The sequence below is a fragment of the Equus quagga genome, chromosome 2, assembly GCF_021613505.1.
Source record: "Equus quagga isolate Etosha38 chromosome 2, UCLA_HA_Equagga_1.0, whole genome shotgun sequence".
NCBI lineage: Eukaryota > Metazoa > Chordata > Mammalia > Perissodactyla > Equidae > Equus > Equus quagga.
The window spans coordinates 60,736,099-60,758,380 of record NC_060268.1 but is presented as its reverse complement, the minus strand read 5'-3'; the positions used below and the strand labels follow the sequence as shown (position 1 = coordinate 60,758,380).

General features: G+C 43.2%; 1 protein-coding gene across 1 annotated transcript in view; it reads right to left on the bottom strand.

The window, feature by feature from the left end:
- The window catches only part of IQCH (IQ motif containing H), a 176,506-nt gene that overhangs the window by 32,859 nt on the left and 121,365 nt on the right, over positions 1-22,282 (bottom strand). Inside the window, exons 15-16 of the mRNA XM_046653366.1 lie at positions 14,282-14,402; positions 10,274-10,560 (exon numbers count right to left, since the gene is read on the bottom strand). Of these exons, the coding sequence (XP_046509322.1) occupies positions 10,274-10,560; positions 14,282-14,402 (408 nt within the window). The remainder of the gene's footprint in view (positions 1-10,273; positions 10,561-14,281; positions 14,403-22,282) is intronic.

Below are 22,282 nucleotides of genomic sequence, written 5' to 3'. Positions count from 1 at the left end.
AGAAAGCAAAATATATGTTTAAAGGAATATACATGTTGTTAAAACAGTTCTCTTTATGCAAAAGATTCATGTGACTTTATAAAGGTTTTCAGGGATTTGAAAGGATTTTAAGTGCTGTGTTAGACTGTACTAGTAACAGATGTTCAACGGCGTGTTTAAGTTTTTGTTTTACTGAAAAAGCAATGAATTACTTGATATTTCCTCTTTAAAAAATCATGCCAAAGCCACCACATTTTAAGTATAGCCTAAATTCATTATTTCTAAAAAAAAATCATTTAAAGTAACGTAAGGGATTGTAAAAAGAAATATTACTGTGGAGCTAAAGGTTTTGTTTGCTAAATATTCCCTTCAGAGTCCCAGTCTTTTGTGTCACTCCTTGTTCTTTTTCTATGAAGACAGATGGTGTCAGTAATTGCCTATATATTTAATTAAGTTAAAAAGCTACATAGTAAGGTTTTGGCGAAAAGTCTGAAATTTCGTGCTATGAGCAAAGAAAGCAAAAGGAAGCGGAAATTGGTAGCATAAGACACTATTCCTCACCAAATACACATTTGGCTATCCATATATGTTGGAATGTGAGATTGCATTTCATTAATCTAATGATAAGAACAAAGGCATTTACCCTGAAAGATAAAGCCCCTAATAGAAATCTGGATGGCTGTTCTGTTACGTTTTTGACCAGCTACATGGGAATGACTCTCTCTATTGCCCATATCACCTCCAACGTTGGCCCAGTACTTAGTGGTTATTCTAAACTCCTCTGACACTAAGGTTTTTGCCTGGGATTTTTCACCTAGCAGGCTAATCAATGTGAAATTTTTATGAGGAGGAAGCAGTAGCTACTTGTAGAAAGTGGTTTAGAAAACTGACAACCATTCTTGTGGTGTCTGTTTTCAATGTTCCCATCCCATGAATCCACCTTCTGGCTTAATGGCAATATGGCGCTCCCAGCTGTGGTTGCTGTGCATGGGCTTGCTCATTTAAACTCTTAAAGCTTAAAAATGGCTACCACAACACTGATTTTATTCCATTTTGCTTAGTCATTAACATTTAATGATTACCTTATGTGCTGAGCACAAGGATGGAATATATTAAAAAAAATAGGAGATGTATTTTCTGGCTTTAAGCTGTTCAACTCAATTCAACAAGCATATTGAGGATATACAAGAGAAATATACATTTTCTTTGGTGATGGTGGTTGAGGAGGGGAGAGAGACTTACAAAGGAAGTCAGCATCAATTCAGTGCAGTATAACAGCGAGCATCTGCTGGGTGAGAAAGCGCTGGGGCTTGGCAGCCAGTGAAGTCATGGTTTAAGCCCTGAATTTGCCACTTAGTAGCTGTGTGACCTTGAATGCATCACCCTGGCCTCAGTTTCCTCATTTGTAAGTTAGGGATAATAATACCCACTTCTCAGGGTGTGAGGATTAGGAATACTACATGTAAAATACATAATGGAGGGCCTGGTACTTGACAAAAATTCAATAAATAGTTAATATTATTGTTGATAATTACTCTGGCCATCAATATGATACCTCAGCTCTGGGAGGCTAGAGGATGAAGTGGCAGTTGAAGTGGGATTAATTAAGGTGAGTTTCCATGGGGAGCTGGACTTTGAAACATGTTTGAAAGAAAGGAAGTACAGAAAAGAAAGGAAAGGCAAATTGTAGGAGTGAAGGTGGCATGTGGGAGGTGGGATGAGGATGCGGTTATGCAACATGGGAACCAACAAGCCAGTCAGCTTGCTTGTCCTGGAGAGTACTTGGGACGTGATCAATGAGAAAAGCAATTAGTGCCATATTGTGGGAGGGGAGTGATTCAGGGCTATTTTAAGCTAGAGGTAAGGCCTAGAGCAAATTACTCTGTACTTTGTCACCCCAACATTATGGTACAGGTAAAGTTAAGTTAAAATGAATGTTAACGACAACTTTGCAAAGGAAAATTTATCACGCAAAAGGTCTTGACCCAGGGGACAGCTGGAAGTAGGAAAGGGCCACTCAGCTTTGTTGTTGTGATACCAGGGGACAAGCTGTAAACATGTACGGGGAGGATCTTTTGGTCTAACCAAGCATGAACAAGGAGGCTGTTCCTTTCCCCTGCCTACTGCCCTCCTGGGTCCTGTGGAACCATGGCCCCTCCTGAAAAGTCCAGGAGGCAGTGTGAGTGCCCAGACTTGCCCTGCCCTGGCAATGTTTCTGGTGATTAAAGTTAGTTAGAGACCTCAAAGTCTGCAGAGATGTGTCTGGGTTTCATTCGAAAGGAAGCAAGGATCTGCATGATGAGCGTGGGCATCTGAAGACGTCTCGGGTGGGACGACTGGATGTAAATGGAAGAATTGGGTCTGTTACATGTAGACCAACCAAAGTTCTACTCAGGAGCTCATGTTAAGCTTGAGTCCAATCTTTCTGAAGGTTAAGGTTTACAATGTAAGGGGTTACCCCAACATGTAAGGACAGTCACATGTGGTAATAATACATACAGCAAAGTTGGCCAGTAGTTTACCTGCATTATTAGTGTTAAGAAACAGAATTGTAATTTTTGCTGTAAAATTTGTCATCGTTGCCTTTGTGTTTATTGCAGAAGTCATCATCATCACCATCATTATTATTACTTGTATATTACAGGTCTGTTTCATTGACACAAACACACAGACCTTTTACAGGGACAGGTCTTTAATGCTTCAAAACCCTTTGGGATCTATTTTCCCTTCACTAGGTATTAACCTGGGATTCACAATGTGCCTGTTATAGCATTTAAAAACACTGAATAATTGGCACTTCTGTTCATACCAAAGGTCTATTAAATTTTAATTTAGATATACACTGTTAACCTTCTTCTATATAAATAAAATACCTTCCCTAAAGAGAAAAAGTAAATCTCATTGAGCTCCCTTGGTGAATACTTTGTATATCTTAAAAACAGAGATAGGGAGATCTTGCAAATGAGAGCACTAGAGGGGGACTCAGAGAGAGGTATTCATTCATTCATTTAATAAATATTTATTGTGAATCTATTATATGCTAGACATGGTGCTAGGTGCTGGCTATATAGCAATGAATAAGAAGGAATTATGATGTTTCTGTAGACCTTGGTTTTTCCACTCTCTGAAATAAGTATATTCATTTTTGATGCTTATATATCACTTTGAGATGATGATAATGCTCACTGACTTTTAAAAAGAATGCTAATTCAATTCAGATTCCACTCACAGTTTGAGGACCTGCTGAGGGCTCGAGTGACAGCTTTACATGTGATTATGCCGTTTGATTTAATAAGAACAGCACCTTATATCTGCTCAGCCTCTCAGAACATCCTCTGGGAAGGAGCGCAGGAATTTGCCATTTGTCAATGAAAAAACGAGGCTCAGAGAGGTCCAGCGAGTTGTCTAAAGTGTTACAACTGGTTAGTGGAAAGACTGGGGCTGGAACCCGTTACCCATCACGATGAAAATATTTTCACTGATATCTTTTTTTTTTCTCTATTCCAGGCTGATATATTTGTATTTAGGAGCTCTTAGAAATAGTTTTCAGAAGGTATGGCATGTTCTCTGTTATACATCAGGGTCTCCGTTTTTGTCTTTCTTCACAATTTGTGCTTTCTAACAAGTCTCATTTCCATGCGTAGCTACCTTACTTCTCCAGGAAGGGCCATCACTGGTCACCTGCAGCTGTTTTTCATCTAAATTCTTTTCTTAAAGATTGCATTTCCTTTCCTTTTTTTTTTTTTAAGTAATAACTGTCAATGCTCATAACAGAGATAGTTATTTCAAAAGTTCACAACTATCTAAAAACAAAGAAGTTTTTAATCTGGGAATTTCTACAGAAAACATCTTTACCACTCTATTGTTTAGTGACTTTAAAGAAAAAGAACTGGAGAATGATATATAAATGCATATGTATATGAGGCAAGTCAGACATGATGTTTGTAAGACTTAGATCATCATTTTTACCCACATGTGTTTTGTGTTTTTTGCCACCGTCCTTCACAGCATCTCTCCCACTTGGAATACGTACACTCTTTCTTACCCTCCTTCAAATCCTAATTATCATTCAGCTCAAATCCCACCTACTCTGTAAAAACCTTTCTTGATGGCTCCAAACAGACGGCAGTTAAACTGACATTACCTTTTTGATGTCTCTTTTTATTGTTCTGTGTAGTTGTCACTTAAGCTTTTTCTTGTAATTCATTTTTCAAGTCTGTCTCCCCAAATAGATTGTGAACTCCCTCAGGGCAGGCACTTCCACATCTTTTGCATTTTTGCAGCTTCCCTAGCACCTACCATAATGGCTTGTACATAATAGATGCTCAATAAACACTTGTTCTTTCTTTTAGAATTTCCCAGAGGTAAATAAGTAAGCCCAACAGATGTGGATCTTCTAGAAGTTCCAAAAGTCCATCAATCAACTGGTTGTCATGTGACTATCACTGTTTTAGATGTCACAAGGAGCCAAAAAAAAAAAAAAAAGTCAAGGTCCAGTGCTTTCTAGATGATTTAGAAATCTCACAGAGGCAATATTTATGCCTAAGAACCAGTAAGAGTACAAAACAATTGTGTGCGTGTTTATCAAATAAGACTGGATGAAGGATGTGAAATGAGCTTCCTCATGACAGGGAATATGTCTTGTTTATTATCTCTGTTCCTTCAGCATCTAGCACAGGGCCAGAGTCAGCCCTCAGAAGGTATTTGTTCAATAACATGTCGGTCTCTCCTCAATCTAAGGCCTTTGGTAGGTGCTTCATGCTCCTATTGGAACCGGCTAGATACTGCCTATCAAGGGCTGTGGCTCCGGGACCCATCCAGGTATGGAAATAGCTTGTGCTGCCCTTTGTTTAAGAGTTTGACTCCTCCACAGTAACCTGGGGCAGAGCCCTCCCTTCATCCTCACGTGGGAAGGCCAAATCTCCTACACAGCTACCTTGTAGCTCCATGTATTCTGCACGGAGTCTTGGGAAGCCTGGAATTTCCCCATTCCTAGGGTACTGAAATCTTGGACGTAAGTCCGCTGGCAGGAGAGGTTTTGTACTGTGCTCCTCTCGGCTCCAATTCCCAGAGATTGGCCCGTTTCCTTTTATTCCCAAATGATCCTGCGTTCTGCCTGATGTTCCCAATATTTAAACCCCACATTTCCAAAACTGTTCCTCCATTCTGCTACCCTAGAACCTCACTCTCATCTCCTGAAGGCTGGACAGGATTTTCCACACTCTTATCTGGAGTTGATTCACAACTGTGTCGTTGGTGTGCCACTGTCATTTTATTTCCTTTTCTTTGGTTCTCGTTCCCCTTTGCTCTTACCACACTAGCATGGTAAGTTATGGAGCCCAACTGGGGCCAGAGGGCAAGAACTGGGGATGGATGCAGCCACTTCGGTTTCCTGCCTGCCGTGTCTACTGCAAGACGTGTTTGCATGTGAGTGAGATCATGTACGTGCAGGTGCTTTGCAAACTATAACATACTATGCAAATTTATGACTACCATTATTCACACTTTTTTGATTACAAATATAATGCATGTTTGCTTTTAAAAACGCAAATGCAGAAAGCACAAAGAACAAAACAGAACTCACTCTCTGTGTTAGTTTCCTATTGCTGTGACAAATTGCCAGAAGCTTAGTGGCTCAAAGAGCGAGAAGTCAGAAGTCTCAGTGGGCTGACATCAAGTGTCAGCAGGGCCGCGTTCCTCCTAGAGGCTCTAGAGCAGAGGCTGCTTCCCTCCTCCTCCAGCTCCGAGAGGCTGCGCGCTCACTGGCTCACAGTCACTTGCTCCATTTTCAAAGCCAGCAGGACCCTTGTGACTACATTGGCAGCCTGGATAATCCAGGATGATCTTCCCATCCCAAGAGCCTTAAAAGAATCCTGTATACGTGTGACCACGTACGGTCTCATGCACAGGCTTCAGGGGTGAGGACACAGCCATCTTTGCCGGGGCCATTACTCCGCCTACCACACCCTCAATCTTCCATTGGAAAATCATGACTTATTACATCTTAGTGTATCTCTTTAGGTTCTCTTTGTTCTGCACGCACATTTTTTTTTCTTTTTATAAAATTGTTATCTTGTTGCATATATCGCTTTGTAATATGCGTTTTACCCTTCCATTATTCTAAGAACAATTTCCTGTTAAATATTCTTCAAAAACACGAGTTTGACTGTTCTCATGGTATTCAATTCCATCGCTCTATCATAATTTGCTTAACAATTCTCTGTTATTGGAATTTCAGCTATTTGAAATTTTTTACTATCCTTAATAATGTTGGGATTAATATACATGTACATAAATCTTGGTGGTTATTTCCTTGTGATAATTTCTAACAAGGGGACTCTTACTATTATTATTATTAAGCTTTGAATATAAAAATAAGTACTATGAAAACGTTACTGAAATAAATAATTTTTGAACTGAAAGGTTCCTCAGAAGTCAGATAAGCTAACCTACTCATTTCATAGCTGAGAAAACTGGAGACGACAGAAAGAAAGTGACAAGCTCATGGTAATACAGTAGCTTAGGAAAAAAGCTAGATTTGACTATTTGAAACTTTAGTATGATGAAGAACATTACAAATAAAGTTGAAACACAAATGACAGCATCTGGCATCCAAGCACAGGTGGGCGGGGGTGCGGCACAGATGTGGCAGGCGAGGAAGATGGCAGGATTCGTTGGGAGACTGGTTACACTGAACAAATAAATAAATTGATTGAGTAAATAAGTAAATATATTGAGGATGAAGACTCAGGTTTCTCTCTGTTGGAGAAGGTATTTATTTCTAAGTGTGGAAAAGGGGAAGTCTAGCAAGAATCTTGAAGTGTTTGATTGGAATTAGACATATTGGCAGGAATGCATGGTTCTGATAGATATAGAAACAGTTATAGATGCATGCATGTATATATATATGTATATATGTGTGTGTGTGTATTGTAAACATATAACACATGTATTTCCTAGCTCTGTCCACTGAGAGAGACCAGAAGCCATGACCCTCTGGTAGTAATGAGAACAGTAAGGGCTCAGATCTTAACACCATCCTCTACTAAAAGGACCCAAGGCTCTTAAGTTGATCCTGGTCTGGGGCAGGGAAAATGTAAGATGACTCTGGAACATCTCATTGTGCTGGAAAGCAAGACAATGCTCAAAGAATGATGGGGACATATCAAAAGTACACAAAAGCCACCCTGAAAGGTCTCCCATTAGCCAAATCTAGGACACTTTGAGCATCAAAATGATGAAAGTATCAAAATACAACTGACTGAAGAGAATAGAAACGCATGCGTTCAAACTGGTAGAAATATACACATGCATACGTATACAAAGGAAAGTGGGAGAAGGAAAAAGTCTTTCCTGCAGTGGATTGCCTACTGACAAATGTAGAAAGAATGATGGAGACAGAATATTACTATCACAGTGGTGGTTGACTCAGGAGAAAGTTGGCAATGGATGCTAAGTATTGTGGGTGGAAATTTGGTGAGGAGTAAGATATTGGTGTACTCTTGGAACAACTTCACACAAAATATTACTAATCAGTTACAAAGGAAAAAATAGTGATTTTGTGGTGGAGAGACATGACTGGAAAAAAGAGAGAAAAGACACAAATGACAATCTGGGAGAAGATATTTGCAACACGTGTAACAGTCAAAGGATAAGAGTTCCTTATATACGAAGAGTGTCTACAAATCAACATTTGTGTTACAGTCCAATTTAAAAGGGGCAAAAGATATGCTAAGGCAATTAAGACAAGTTTTATAAATGGCCAAAAAACATATGAAAAAATGTTCATTATCACTAACAATCAAGGAAATACTGAGGAAAACAACATAACATTATCCCCCCCGTTAGACTGGCAGAAATGAGGGGTTGGTAATATGCCAATCTCTTCATTGACACCACAAAGCAAGCCAATTAGAAAAGAAATTCAGGTGCTTTCCAAAGTGACATGATTTGCAAAATGGCTAGAGAATATGCCAGTGATTTTGCAAATCTGTTCTCTACAGAGAGCTAGCATACTTCCCTTGCCAGTGTGGAAATACCCTTTGGTGTGCTCACTGAGAACTGCCTCAATGTTCTACTGAAGACTGTGGCACAAATGGCCATACACTCAAGTGTTAGCAGGGTGGGGTAAGGAGAAGTCACAGTATGATAAAATCAGAGAATCTTGGGGTAGTATTTATTTATCCCATCCATCCAACTAATGTCTAAGCTTCTTCTCTAAAAGCCTTGGCACCACCATCCACCATCTGCTAGAATACCTCTATGGTTCATTCATTCATTCTTTCAACAAATATTTACTGAAACCTACTTTGTTCCAGGGTGGAATACCGCTGAGACTTGAGTGAGGAGTAAAAAGAGACATAGTACATCTCCTCAGGGAGCTTACAGTCTGTGGGGAGACAGCTTTAATCAGATAACCATGTATATAAGCTTAAAATTGTAACTAAGGTAGGTGGTATGAAGGAGAGGAAGATGTGAATGTGACCTTGCCAGGGAGGGCAGGGAAAGCTTCCGTAAGAAAGGGTGGCTTGAGCTGAAATATGAGGGATGGGAAGGGGGTTAACTAGGTAAAAAAGAAGAGATAAGAGCATTTCAGGCTGAGGGGCAGCATGTGTAAATGCCCTGTGGCAGGAGGTAGTAGGATGAATAAGGGAGAATTAGAGAGGCTGGTGTGGTGGGAGAAGACAGGAAAAGAGGGGGAGTTAGGGTGAGAAGAGGCTGGCAAGGCACCTGGGAGCAGCCAAGTGAAGGATGGGACCTTTATCCCAGAAGCCTGGAAAGGCGGTAAGCCCAGGGATGGGACCACCTCTGGGGCTGGAGAAGATCCCTTCACTGCTGCCTGCCATTCTGCCTATACCAAGCTCCAGTACAAGTCAACTGTCCCCACAGTGCCATCCTCCCTGCCACCCCAGGGACTGCAGATGTAGTCCCTCCTTCTCAAGGAAGGGTGTGGGGAGGGCAGCCTGCCCTGCTTCCCTACCCCAGGCTCTCTCACCGGAGGGCATCGCCTCTGTGCTCCCTCCCCACCAGGTGGATTCCTGAAGGCACTTCAGTTCGTCCTTTCTTCTCTCAGCGCCTGGGCCTGAGAAAGGAACTGAAACCCATGGAAGGCCCAGGAAGGCAAGAGGAAAACGATTATTAAACAAGCTGAAAACTGCCCAACACATAAACTCTCACCTGGAAACCATCATCCGGCTGAAATGGAGAATGGTAAAACTGAAAATAATGAATATAAAACAACTACAGTATTTTACAACGTTGGGTGGCCAGAGGCTGTCAGGAGAGGGAGAGCGGGAGGTCGCTGCCTTTAGACAGAGGTCTGGTCACCCACCGCTCACGGAGGAGCGACGGGCATTTTAGAAAACGACTTGTGAAGTAGTAGTGAATTCAAACATTATAATTGGTTGGGGGGAGGGAGGCAAAGCAAAAACGGTTAAAAATTATTTCTTGAGAATGTTATACATCAGAGCCACCTATGTACCCACGAAGAATCTCACAGATGAAATATTAAATAAATGAAAGCATGTTGTAGAGTAATAATGCACAGGATGTCATGATCTATAGAAAGTTAAAAACATGCAAAATGAAACTGTATATTATTTATGAGTACACCCATGTGTAGGAAAAGTGTAAAGATATGGAAGGGAGCCAAAGTCCCAAATGTAAGCCAGTGGTCACCCCCCGGAGGAGGAAGGACATTGCTCAGAGCATCGGCAAGGAGTCCACAGGACTGGAGGTGGTACTGGCACCACTTTATTTCTTAAGCTGGGTGTGGGCACATGATGTTTTTATATTATTATTCAGACCTTTTTATATTTATGGAATATTTCCCAATAAGTTTAAAAAAAATTGACAGCCCAAGTTGCTGGTGAACTGCTGATCAGAAAAGGAACAGAAACAAGGATGCTTAACTCCTTTCTAGGGATTGACTTTCTACCTAAGAACAGACTCTAGACAGGTTCGGGCCCCGCATGGCATAAACTAGTCTCACGATGAGACGCAGGCAGAGCACCAGTGGGCAGAATTGAGGCCCAGATGATAGAGCTCTGCAGGATGAGTTGCAGTTACTTAAACTCCAACCGTGCCCCATCGAGAAGATCCTGGTCCAGTTTCTCCAGACATAAAACCTGGTCTCACTCGATTGGCATGGACTGAGCACAGGCGGGATTTACAAGTCAGCTCACCAAAGGAGCAGGGAATCTGAGAAGCCCTCTCATATTCCCTGCGGCACAGGTGTGGACGGCGCGGAGTCTTTACACATTTTAGTATTTCACGTGGCATCGAGTCAACTTACCTGCTGTTCCATGGTCTTGGGGTGAATAAAAGTCACCAGGTCTATAGAAAGGTAGCCAACCACATTTCTCATTTTGCAAGCATTTCCAATTTGGAGGCACAAAGAACTGAGGACTTGGGGATCCACCGAGGCCTGAGGCACGGTGGTTCCAGAGGAGATGAAGGGGCCATCGGCATGAAACTGGTCCCCCGTTGACAGCAGCTGGATCTCTCCGTTGGGCTCTATCAGCATGTCCACCGTCAGGTTGGTGATGCTTTCTGCAGGTGGGTACGCTTCGACCACGCCTCCTGGTGGGAAACGCACGGAGGAGATGAAAGGACAGGCTCACACGGGCTGTGCCTAGTTAGAGCAGGAAGAAAGAGCCTGGGCTTTGGCAGACGGACTTGGGCTCAGATCCTGCCTCTGCCATGTCTTGTGAGACTTTGGGCAAATAGCTTCAATTCTCTGAACTTTCTTTTCCTCATCTGTAAAATGGGCACAATAAAACCTACCTCACCAGGATGTTGTGAATCTCAGAGATACTGTGTCTGGAGTATTTAGCCCCATGTTTGGCACGTACTAGGACTGGATGAATGTGAGTTGTGATTCTGATCATAACTAGGAAGACACTATAAAGATCATCAAGTCTGTGCCCGTTCATTACATAAACGACAAACCTAAGAATTACAGGAAGATCCCTCAGGGGGCATTAACTGCCCAGAGTCCACAGGTTGTACCTTGGCGACACTTTCTGTTCAACTTCACTGCTTTTTTTTTGTTGTTGTTTTTTTTTTTTTTTTTAAAGATAGGGGGTAAGCATCTTTTTTTTTTTTTTTAAAGATTTTATTTTTTCCTTTTTCTCCCCAAAGCCCCCCAGTACATAGTTGTGTATTCTTCGTTGTGGGTTCCTCTAGTTGTGGCATGTGGGACGCTGCCTCAGCGTGGTTTGACGAGCAGTGCCATGTCCGCGCCCAGGATTCGAACCGTCGAAACACTGGGCCGCCTGCAGCGGAGCGCGCGAACTTAACCACTCGGCCACGGGGCCAGCCCCTCAACTTCACTGCTTTTTGAAGTTTTGACAAGTTAGGGCTTTTATCAGGCAAAAGAGAACGCTGACCATTATGTCTGGCACAGGGCTCCTATATAAAGCCAATTATAAAACATTTTAAAAAATGTAGAGCTGCGAGATGCTGTGGTTCTTGAGGAATAGGTGTGATTCCTTCTTGGTGATAAGGAGAGCTTTATAATTTGTCATAGTTTATCTTTTGTTCTGAATAACAAAAATCACAGAGGCAAATCTGATGCTCCATCACAGAAACAATATTAGCCTGGGCTAATTTTGTGGGCTAGCTCAGTGGTGTCCACAAAAATTACACAGCTCTGATTTTCGGCTTTTAGGCCTCACATAAATCTTATTTTATAGAAAAAATTTTTAAAAATATTATTTGTAAAGAATTAGATAATGTAATTTAAAAGTAAAAACAACTAAGTGTTCCTTAAACAGGATGGCCTCTGGAGCCTGGTGTATTAAGATAAATTTTGGGGCTGGCCTCAGGCCCAGTGGTTAAGTTCGTGCACTCTGCTTCAGTGGCCCAGGGTTTCGCCGGTTTGGATCCTGGGCATGGACGTGGCACCGCTCATCAGGCCATGCTGAGGCAGCATCCCATGTAGCACAACCAGAGGCACTCCCAACTAGAATATACAACTATGTCCCGGGGGGCTTTGGGGAGAAGAAGAAGAAAAAAAAAAGATTGGCAACAGATGTTAGCGCAGATGCCAATCTTAAAAAAAAAAGAAATTGTAATGATTACTGATACCATTTCATCTAATTAAAAAAAAATATATATATATATATAAACTTGGCCTGTATTTCACAAATTTGCTGGGAGGTGACCTCTGCCCACAGGCTTTGAACAGCTTATATGTTTAAATCCTGAGATTTTAGCAATTCTCAAATGCAGCCATTGGTTGCTTTAAACAAAAGGTGTTTTCCTTAAATGTCTATACATTTGGTTGAAGCTGGCCTTAAAGGAAGCTGAATTTCAGAAGGAAAACTATTTGGTTGATTTGAGATGTGTTTTTCTTCAAATGAGGCCTGCTAATGTGTGCTGTAGCTAAATACCAGTTGTTGGGGATTTAGCAAGGTAAATGCAACAAAATGCACAAAAACAAGCAAAAAAACCCACTGAGTCTGTCTGATTCAGATAACTTTGTGGCTTTAGCCATCATGCATATTTTTAAAGATAGTGCTTTAGTGGTAACACATTGTCCTCTATGCCTACAAGATTATTTTTTCTTCAAAGTAGCTTATTTGTATTGTCTTCTCAGCATCATGACCACCATCTTTTCACTGTTAATTTTTTTCCTTTCAAAGAAATTAATTCCTCTTTTAAAAAATTATATTGGGGCTGGCCCCGTGGCCGAGTGGTTAAGTTCGTGCGCTCCGCTGCAGGCGGCCCAGTGTTTCGTTGGTTCGAGTCCTGGGCGCAGACATGGCACTGCTCATCAAACCACGCTGAGGCAGCGTCCCACATGCCACAACTAGAAGGACCCACAACGAAGAACATACAACTATGTACCAAGGGGCTTTGGGGAGAAAAAGGAAAAAAATAAAATCTTTAAAAGAAAAAAAATACATTTCTAAAAAATTGTATTACCCTTGATATAATCCTATGACAATGTAGAAGTCAAATCTGTAGCATATTTTGTGGCAATAGTGGAAGATGGCAGGAGATGGTGGCCTTAGAGTTAGGAAACCTGGGGTGGGGTGGCCTGGCAGTGAGTGAACATTTATGCAGAGCCTGCTGTATGCACTGGGCCTGGAGCTGGGCAAACATTTGAAAACACATGACTTAGTGGAACCAGAGTTTTGAGATGGGCTAAAATGATAAGATCTGTGTTCCCATCACCACGAATTTGTTGTATGAGTTTGTCTTGGTCACTTCCCAGCCTTGAGCCTGTTTCTTCGTGTATAAAACAGGCTCGACAAAGCTGATTCTGCCTCCTGTTCATAAGCCCTGTGTTTACAACGTTCCTGAAAGACAGGAAGAAAGGATAGAGAGGAAAGGAAGTTGAGGCAAAGCCTATGCTTGTGGCTGTGCAGCTGAGGGGAGACAGTGGCTGGGAAGACTCTTTCCACTCCACAAAGCTCACGTGAAAATAAATAAATTAGAGAAAGGTTTGCAGGCTGCCCTTAGAAGATCTGGAAACTTCCTAACATCCTGTCCTGGATGGACCTGGGGATCTTCATGGTCTTCTCCTCCTAACTTAAGAAAATCCCTCTTCTTGACCCTTTTTTGTTGCGGGCACCTTATTTTCTTCCATTTATACATGGGATGGACTCTTAGTTTTACTTTTCTGTCAGGGAGTGTGTGTGGAAATTTGTAGAATCATAGAAATTTAGATCTGAGAGGACATTGGTGATCACGCAGCATAACTCTGCCACTTCTCCCTCCTTGAGTGAAGAATCCCTTTCTAGCCTTCCTGTTAGACGGCTGGCCAGCCAACCTCTTGCTTAAATTATTCATTAACGGAGTCCTTGCTACACCCTCCCTTCCCACCCTGCCCGGGCCCATGTAATCCCACAACCAACAGATCTGTCAGCTTCATGCTAGAAAGGTTCACATCTGTATTTCATTGAATCCTCCCAACAACCTGGGAAGTAAGTGAGCAAACTGGGCCTCAGAGGGGTTAAGAACTTGCTCAAGGTCACAGATGAGACTCAGACCCAGGTCATCTGATTCCAAAGCCCGCACCTCAGGAGAAGTCCGTGCTGCAAAAAAAATGGACCGGCATCCTGAGCTATGCGTGTCATGCTTGGCATGCTCGGTTCCTATTTACTTAAGAGGCTGAATGCAAGATAAATATTTAGGCAAAGTTTAAAAAAGAAAACAAAGTCTGCCTGTAGGAGCACTTTTCTAAATCAACACAAGGGATGCTAGGCATTTAAATTGGCCCCAGGTTGACCCAAAACTAGAATTCAAGGTTGTGTCGACTAGTCCTCAGTAGAACCTTTCCAGTCTTATTTACCTTGACTGAGAAATGTTTGGAAGAATTTCCCCCACGTCGGGAACCGTTTCTCATTGACTGGCTGTGCGTGCTGTGCTAAAATGCCCGCCAGCTCCTCGGAGATCTTCACCAAAGCTGGCTCCTGCAGAAACAAATTAAATAGAACCACAAGCAATTTTACTACAGAAATGAAAACTGCTTGTGGAGTGATTAAAAACCAGGCCTCCAACAGGCAAAAAAAATGTGGTTACTGTTTACCCAGAGTCAGAAAACCATTTTGAAATTTTTCTCTATTTTTCCAGCCATTTCGGTTTTCATATTTCAAAGTGATTGGGCCCCTAAATATTCATGCTAATTGTTGTCTCTAAAAGGCAGGCTTCTGTCTGGGCATCAGGATACCCCAGGTTCAGACCCACTGCAGCCTGACAAGCTGGATGTCCGTGGGCAATGTGCCTTCCCACTCTGAGCCTCAGTTTCCCTTTATGTAGAATGTGGGGTTAACTACCTTGTCCCTGGGACCCTTCAGACTGAATGGTTTTTATTCTATGACCCTAATAGGGCTGACCCTGGGAGAAATCATGGAATTGGCAGGGTCCTTCTTTGGCTCCTCCATCTCTTTAAGCTGTGCTCTTTCCTCCTTGCTGGGGGGCCTCCACATCCTACAACTGTGGGATCAAATTCTTAAACCATGGACTGACACTGTAAAGGTGGGATTTTAGGTGGGGGCAGGTTGGGAGAGTGAGGTGGTTGGGGGGCCCAGCCTCAGTCACCTGACATTCCCCACAAGGTCACAGCCTCATCTGACTAGATGTGGGGCTGGCCCCACATCATCATAAAACAACCCCAAACTACAAAGCCTCCTGTCAAAATGAAAACAGTAGGAAATCCTCTGATGAATAAGAAGCCTGGCTTTTTGATATAAATAGCCTTGGTTTGCCAGGACAATTTTTTTTTTTTTTGGATAGTCTTAGACTAAAACTCATTTAATTTTTTTATTTCTGCCAGAAGTAGGGCAGGGCACTAGATACAAAACCACTGGATGGGCAGTGTTCATAGTCAAAATATGGGACACCGACAAGAAAAACTCAGGCTTGCTTTGGGCTGCCGGGGAACTTCTGAATCTATGAGTGAACACTCCATAATTCAGAGGAATCGGAAAGGATCAGCTTTGGCAGGTGGGGCTGGAAGGAATCTTAGAACTATTCTGTATCCTCATTTATTTCCAATTTCCATGACATTAAAACGTGATTGTCTTCTTCTCCCCTCCCCCACCCCATCCAGCTCCTTGGAGCATCTGTTCACATCTGAGAGCATTCTCTGGGCAGGTCCAAATAATCTGAATAATTTCCGAAATATCCAGAAAATACTGGTGGGAGAGTCTCATTAGTCAGCTTAGTAAGTGCTTGACATATAAAACAAAAATGCCATGAGGAAGAGGCAGTGCCCTGGCCTGCGAGCAGTTCAGGATGGCTCCCCACACCCCGCCAGGAGAGGTCCCTTAGGAAGGGCAGGGAGCAGCCTCGGGCAGCCAGCCTCTGCCTCAGGCCTTTCCCCCTTCGGATCCTGCCCAATGTACACATTTCCCCTGCTCTCTACCTTACATTCCCTCTTCTTCCCGAAGCCCCGCATCTAAATCATAAACAAGCACACAAAATGCACCTTTCCAACAACCTGGGCCCTTGTTTGTTCCATCTTTGCGTACTGTCCTGCAAACCCATCTTTCTTTTTGTTTTATACTTGTTTCAGTTAAAACCATTCTCCTCTATCTAAGAAGACCGATTGTCTGTGATTCATGAAGTGCCCCAGAGTGGGACGAGGAAGCACGGCTGCCGATTCCCGCCCCACTGGGAAAGCCGAGTGTCCAGGGAGGAAGCCTCGCAGGCCAGGCCCTCTCCCAGGATAGCAGAGACTTCCTCTTGCTCTGCCCTGATTGAAGGGCCTCTCCTGCCTGCTGCTGAATGGTGTTGCACCACCTGCCCAGTCATCTGCTATGTGGCCATTCACGTGAAGACATCAAAGAGAAATCATTCATTCATTCCTTCACTCATCCATATATCAAAAAATTACAGATAGCTTAGAGTATCCGAAATCATATTCAGACAGCAGAATGGTGGTTGTCAGGGGCTGGGGGAGGGGACGGGGAGCTGGCGGGTACAGAATTTCAGTTTTACAAGATAAAAAGAGTTATGCAGATGGATGGTGATGACGGTTGCAGAACATTATGGACATATTTAATACCACTGAACTGTACATTTGAAATGATTAAGATGATAAATTTTATGTTATGTGTATTTGACCACAATAAAAACAACTGGGAAAAAATTACAGAATGTGTGGCCTTTAAAGGAACTGAACTAGGGGAAAAAAGTGTTTGTGTGTTTTGGGGGGTAAAGACGGAGAAGAGGCAGTGAAAGAAGAGGTGGAAGCCTTGCCACCTCCATCCTGAAACTAGATCCGCATCACCTTGAGGATCGAGTTGAAACTCCTCAGCACGACGCACGCAGAAGGCCCTCTGTGACTGGCCTCTGATTCCTTCTCTCTTCTCCAGCTCCCAGCCTTGCCCCAAAGTGCCCTGGCTCAGTTTCTTTCCTCTGCCTTCCTTCCTGCTCTTCCTGCCCCGGCTGACTCCTCCCCACCCTTTCTGAGTTAGTTCTGGTCACACCTCCTCCAGGAAGCCTTCTCTGCTACCCCAGTTGAGTGTCCTTTCTTCATGCTCTCCAGCTCCCTGGGGGCTCCTTAATGGCGTGGTCAGTGGCTTTGAGGTCAGTCTCCCCAGCGCTCTGCACAGGGAACACTACATTTTTGGGGAATGAATCATGGTGGCGGTAAACACAGGAACCCAGCCCTGAGCAGCTAGAGTTACAGAATCAGAGAAAATGTGGAACTTCTCAACAGGCTCCCTCCTCGCTGCCCAGGAACTCACCTGGGGGGATGACCACTTAAGAAGCACCAATTCTTCTCGAGTGGATTTTCTGGGATTCCCTGCCTCTGAGGGGCACTGGGAAGATAAATGAGGTGCCATTTATGAAGTGTCACCTCAGAGGCAACATGCTACGTGAGGGCCAACAATTAACTTGTAAGGCCGCAGCTTGTGTGAGGCATCTGGACCCTGTGCCAGGCTGCCGCCACTGCCTCTGCTCACACAGCCAGCCATTGCGCCTTCATCCACAGCCTTTACGCTGTGCACAAACCACAGCAAGGGGGTGCGTTTCCTAGAGGAAAGTCTGCTCCACGGATCTGGAGGATGAATCACGTCCCATCATGAGAAGTACACAGCTGAAGGCACTGGTGGGGTGACGTTCAATTGAGGATGCTGGGACACACAGAGGTAGCTTGGGGCCATGATTAACTCTGAGAAAAAGAGATGGAGAGGAATAATGGAGGGAGTATTAACTGTTCAATTTCTTTCTTTACTTTGAAAGCATCTGATAGGAAACGCAAGGATTATACTAAGAATGGCCCTGGTACCAATGAAGAGAGAATTGTCTCCCCAACCACACACACAAAAAAATACAGCAGGACTTGCAGCTCATACATTCAAGAAAGGGCAGCAAACAGACATTCTGGGTACGAGCTTCATCTTATCCCCGCCCCCTAAGCAGCCCTCGACAGCACAGTGAGGGCTGTGAACTGGTGGGTGGCTCCGTCACAGCAGTGGTGTGACAAACCCACATCACCCTCTTCCTTACGAGCAACAAGGGCTCAACGGCCACCAAGGGCCTACCGACGTCAGACACGAGCTCTCAGTTTTGGGGGGAGTTTCTGTTCTCTGGTGATTACCATTTTGCATAGTTCAAACACAATTACCACAACGTGAAGGGCAGATGCTGATGAGGGAAGATCTGTAGCTATCCAGGCTTATTGTGTTCAGAATAAATTTGAACACACACATACGCGTGCGCGCGCGCGCACACACACACACACACACACACACACACACACCCATGCCAGGAAAACCCCTAATTCATGTGAATCATCAGAACAGCGTTTGTATAATACTTGCTCCTGTCCCAGCAGACTCTCGTTTCTTAGCTCATTTGGCCCTCACTGCAACAATCCACACTAGCCGATCATTTAGAGCTAACGACTCTGGGGCTGTGGAAAGGAAAGTATATACCTTGTGGATGATAAACAAATGTTAGAAAAATTCACTTTACTTTTTGAGAAAAATCAGAATTCCAGAGTTTTCATTCCATCATGATTGCCCTGGCTCTGGCAACGTGTATTAGCCGCTCTCCGTGGAGCTGCTGGCTCTGGAGCAATTCCCATCCGGGAGAAACTTCAGCCCATCTGCACCACCGCACAGCCTTGTCACCCTTTGTCCAGTATTCACATTTGCCCCTCAGGGTGCATTGACAGTAGTCATGACCTTGGAGAGTTCCAAGATGTCTGCAGAAGGCACAGGGCCTCCATCGGCCTGATCATTGCATCCTAGAGATTCTTGTCCATCAAGCGTGGGCCTTGCCTCTCAGCTCTTTTCCTATCAAGAGAGTGTAAATTTGAAGGAAGAGATATTTGACTGAAAGAAATTCAGGCTATCTCAGGGGAAGCCACTGGCATGTCCAATTTAATACTACCCTCAATGACTGAAGCGACTTCAAACTCCAGAGAGTTAACTTTCCCGAGTAAATTCTATGTGTGTGTGTGTGTGTGTGTGTGTGTGTGTGTGTGTGTGTTGAGGAGGATGGGCGAGGAAGAAGAAGGAATACAAATTGGAACGCTTTAAATGTCAATCCCACCAAAACTCATTTATCTAAAAGCTTCTTTGCTGGATCTGCAGTGATGAATTAAGTAAAATAACTTCTTGGCGAATCACCTCCAATCTCTCACCTCAGACATTGTTGTAAACCTCAGGTTTTCAAAAGAGAAACCAAGGGACCTCCCCTGATCGTTGTGCTTTCTAGAGCCTTCTGACATCCCTAAATGGAGGAATGGAGGGTGTCATAAGGTCAAAAGGCAGGACGATGACCTAAAACACTAAGCAAGACTGTCAGTGTTGAAGGGGCCATAGGGACCATGTAAGACAAATGCCCCATGGAACAGAGGAGGGAATGGGACCGTGGGACCGCAGGAGCCCTCTGCTGCCTCTGACTCCTGGGAGCATCCTCTCCACCACCCCTGCTGCCTCCTTCAGAGGGCAAAGGGTGGGGTACCCTGAAAGGTGCTCAGGATTTGAATTGGCTGGTGGCACAGAGGTGGAGAGAAAGGAGGGATCCCATATTAGAGGGTGAATGGAGCAGGGTTGCTCTGCTGTGCACAGGATACATTTTACCACCGTAGTCATTTTTAGGCAAAATAACCACTCTCACTTATTGAAAGCTTATCAAGTGGCAGGCCTGTGCCAGGGGTTTTTTCTATTTATTATCTCAAAGCCATTCTCTGAGGTAGTTGTTATCATTCCCATTTCATGTCACACAGCCATGAAGCAGCAACCTGGGATTCAAATCCAGTTGCTACCAGTATGCCATAGGGCGAGGGGATCTGCATCTGTAACTGCCATCAGTGGGCCTAAATGGTCAATCTGGGTCAGCTTACATCATCCACAAGTGCTGGTAAGTCTGTGCTGTCAAATTTATGAAAAAATGGTAGTGTGGACATCTCTTGTTGGCTGCCTAGCATCTTTGTCCCCTTGTTCAGGGTAACAATGTCCCAAAGTTCCTTTCAGGAACTGCCCTTACCCCGTTCTTAGCTAACGAGTTGATTGAGAGCAGCACGGAGGAGAGATGGAAAGTAACTGGGCCCTTGGTGACATTGAGCCACTGGATTAAGGTGTATCTGAAGCCAGAGCTAATCTTTGGATTTTCAGTTAGCTGAGATAGCAAATTCTCCTTATTTTTAAAGCCATTTTGAGTTGGATTTTCTGTTACTTGAAGCTTAAACATTTTAAACCGGTACAATTGGGTGGGCCAGACTGTGTACCCACAATCCAAGATGGACGTTTTAAGCGAGCAAATGCTCTGATTGCTCTGTACATTGGTTGCTGTCATTCTGCAATCAGTAGTCACGTTTTCACTCATTCCTTTCCATTAAGATCATTAGAAAGAGTCCCTCTTTAGAGTGCAAAAATATGCTGAGAGGAAGAAGGAAAAATGAAAATGTCTTCAGCAAGTCATAAACCACTTCCTACACCTACTTAAAGTTTAAGGACTGCTTTAATACTCCATGTTTAATTGTTAATTGAGAATTTAAAAATCAAAAATGCCAACTTTGCCTTCGATGAGATGGAAAATTATGCCGCTGTAGAAGGTAACATAATGTAAAACAGCCAACATTACCAAGGCACACAAATGTTTTTGGTATGTAAAATTGCTTTGTAAAATATTTGCTCCATCTGCTGAAAGCGGCAAAGACAATTTTCCCTTGATAGCTAATGGCCCATTTCGGCTGGGTGGTAAGTGATTCGCTGCGGTGGCGGCTCTCATTAAACAGAACGGTGAAAATGCGGTATATAATTCCATACTTATGTAGCATTATCCGCTCGCTGCTTCTCGAGGAGTCTGTCCCTCATTATCGAGGCCTCCACCTTGCACCAACATGCAGGCCTCGCAGTCAATTTGACTTGAGAAGCGTTTTGTCCAACTGAGGCACATATGTCGTGCCTCCATTCCAAAGCTCAGCACAACTGCTTCCCCCCGACCAGAAACGCTAGAAAGGTTCATTCCTTTTCAACTTTCCAGCACTTAAACGGCTGTTTCTTTTTCCCTCTCACCACAGGGGGCCATGGTTTTCTTTCTAGGCTCACCCTGTCGCACTGCATGCTGGGAGTTTCAATAGATAAAGATTAAGTGTTTCTCGAAATTCTTAATTGAACATACACAAAAGCAGGAAAAATTTTCCCCCAGAGGCCAAAATTGCCACCATAAAAGCCTGGCAAGCACTGTCCTTCGTTCCTGGTGTATGTGGTGGTCTGTGATGTCTCTTCTTAAAGGAGCTGTTTACCCTACACTGAATTACTTCAACATCTGCTAAAGGAACAATTAAAAATAAATAATCCAGCGTGGTTTAAAAAAAAGAAGAATATGTTCACATTTGGGGAATGATACTAAAAAGTAGTTACAGCAGCAAGTGGCTGATTTTTAAAAAAATATTTTTAACATTGGAACATGGTTCTAAAGGAAATTACATTAAATATAGAGCAACATCAAGTAAATGCATATGGCTGCTTTAAAGATTATGCAATATTTTCAAGCAGAAACCACGCAGTTCTAAAATCAACCATAAGTAGAAGTAGCCATAATTATTATTATTGGTAATAGGTTTCTTTCTTTCCCGTTAGAGAAATATCACTGGTTGAGAAAATTGCATATGCTAATAAAAACCCTTTAACTGAAAATTAAAAACAAAAGAAAACATACATGCTCTTTGAACTTGATTTTTAATTCGAGTAATGAGGGAGAGTTTGTGGAATGAAATAAGAGACTATCATGAGAATTTATACTTTAATTTTATGCAAACGAAATGGGCAAGCATCTACTTTTCTTAATCAGAGTGAAGAGCCGTACCGTCTTTGATATTTTCACATACATTTGTGTACAGTTGAGGTGGATATAATAGCATTCTATGTTTATTATTATTATTTTTGTGTAGACCATGCTCATTAAAATACCAGGGTCGTAAATCAGTGAATTCCAAAAGTGAGGCTGTTTGTTTGATCTCGCACAATTACACGAAAGTCCGCGCCTTCTCAAGGGCATCCCTCTCTCCCCGAGGGGGCGCGAGGACAGACGACCAGAAGCAAATGGCGCAGTCGCGGGCGGAGGAGAGTAAAACTCATTCTGAATCCATTCCAAATGCCCATGCCTGCTCTGTGGTTTTCAGCAAAGCAGATATTTCCAAAAGAACTCCAGCGGGGACTTCCTGGATGTGAAAACACTAACCAATTCTCGTTCCTCTCATCTTTTGCTTTATTCCTTCCTTCCACGCTGTTATTGCGAAAAACTGGCAGTTAAATTCAATTGATTCAAAATATTCCGGATCCATATGGCCGCCAACCCCGGAGCTGAGGCGGCGATAGCGCCTCAC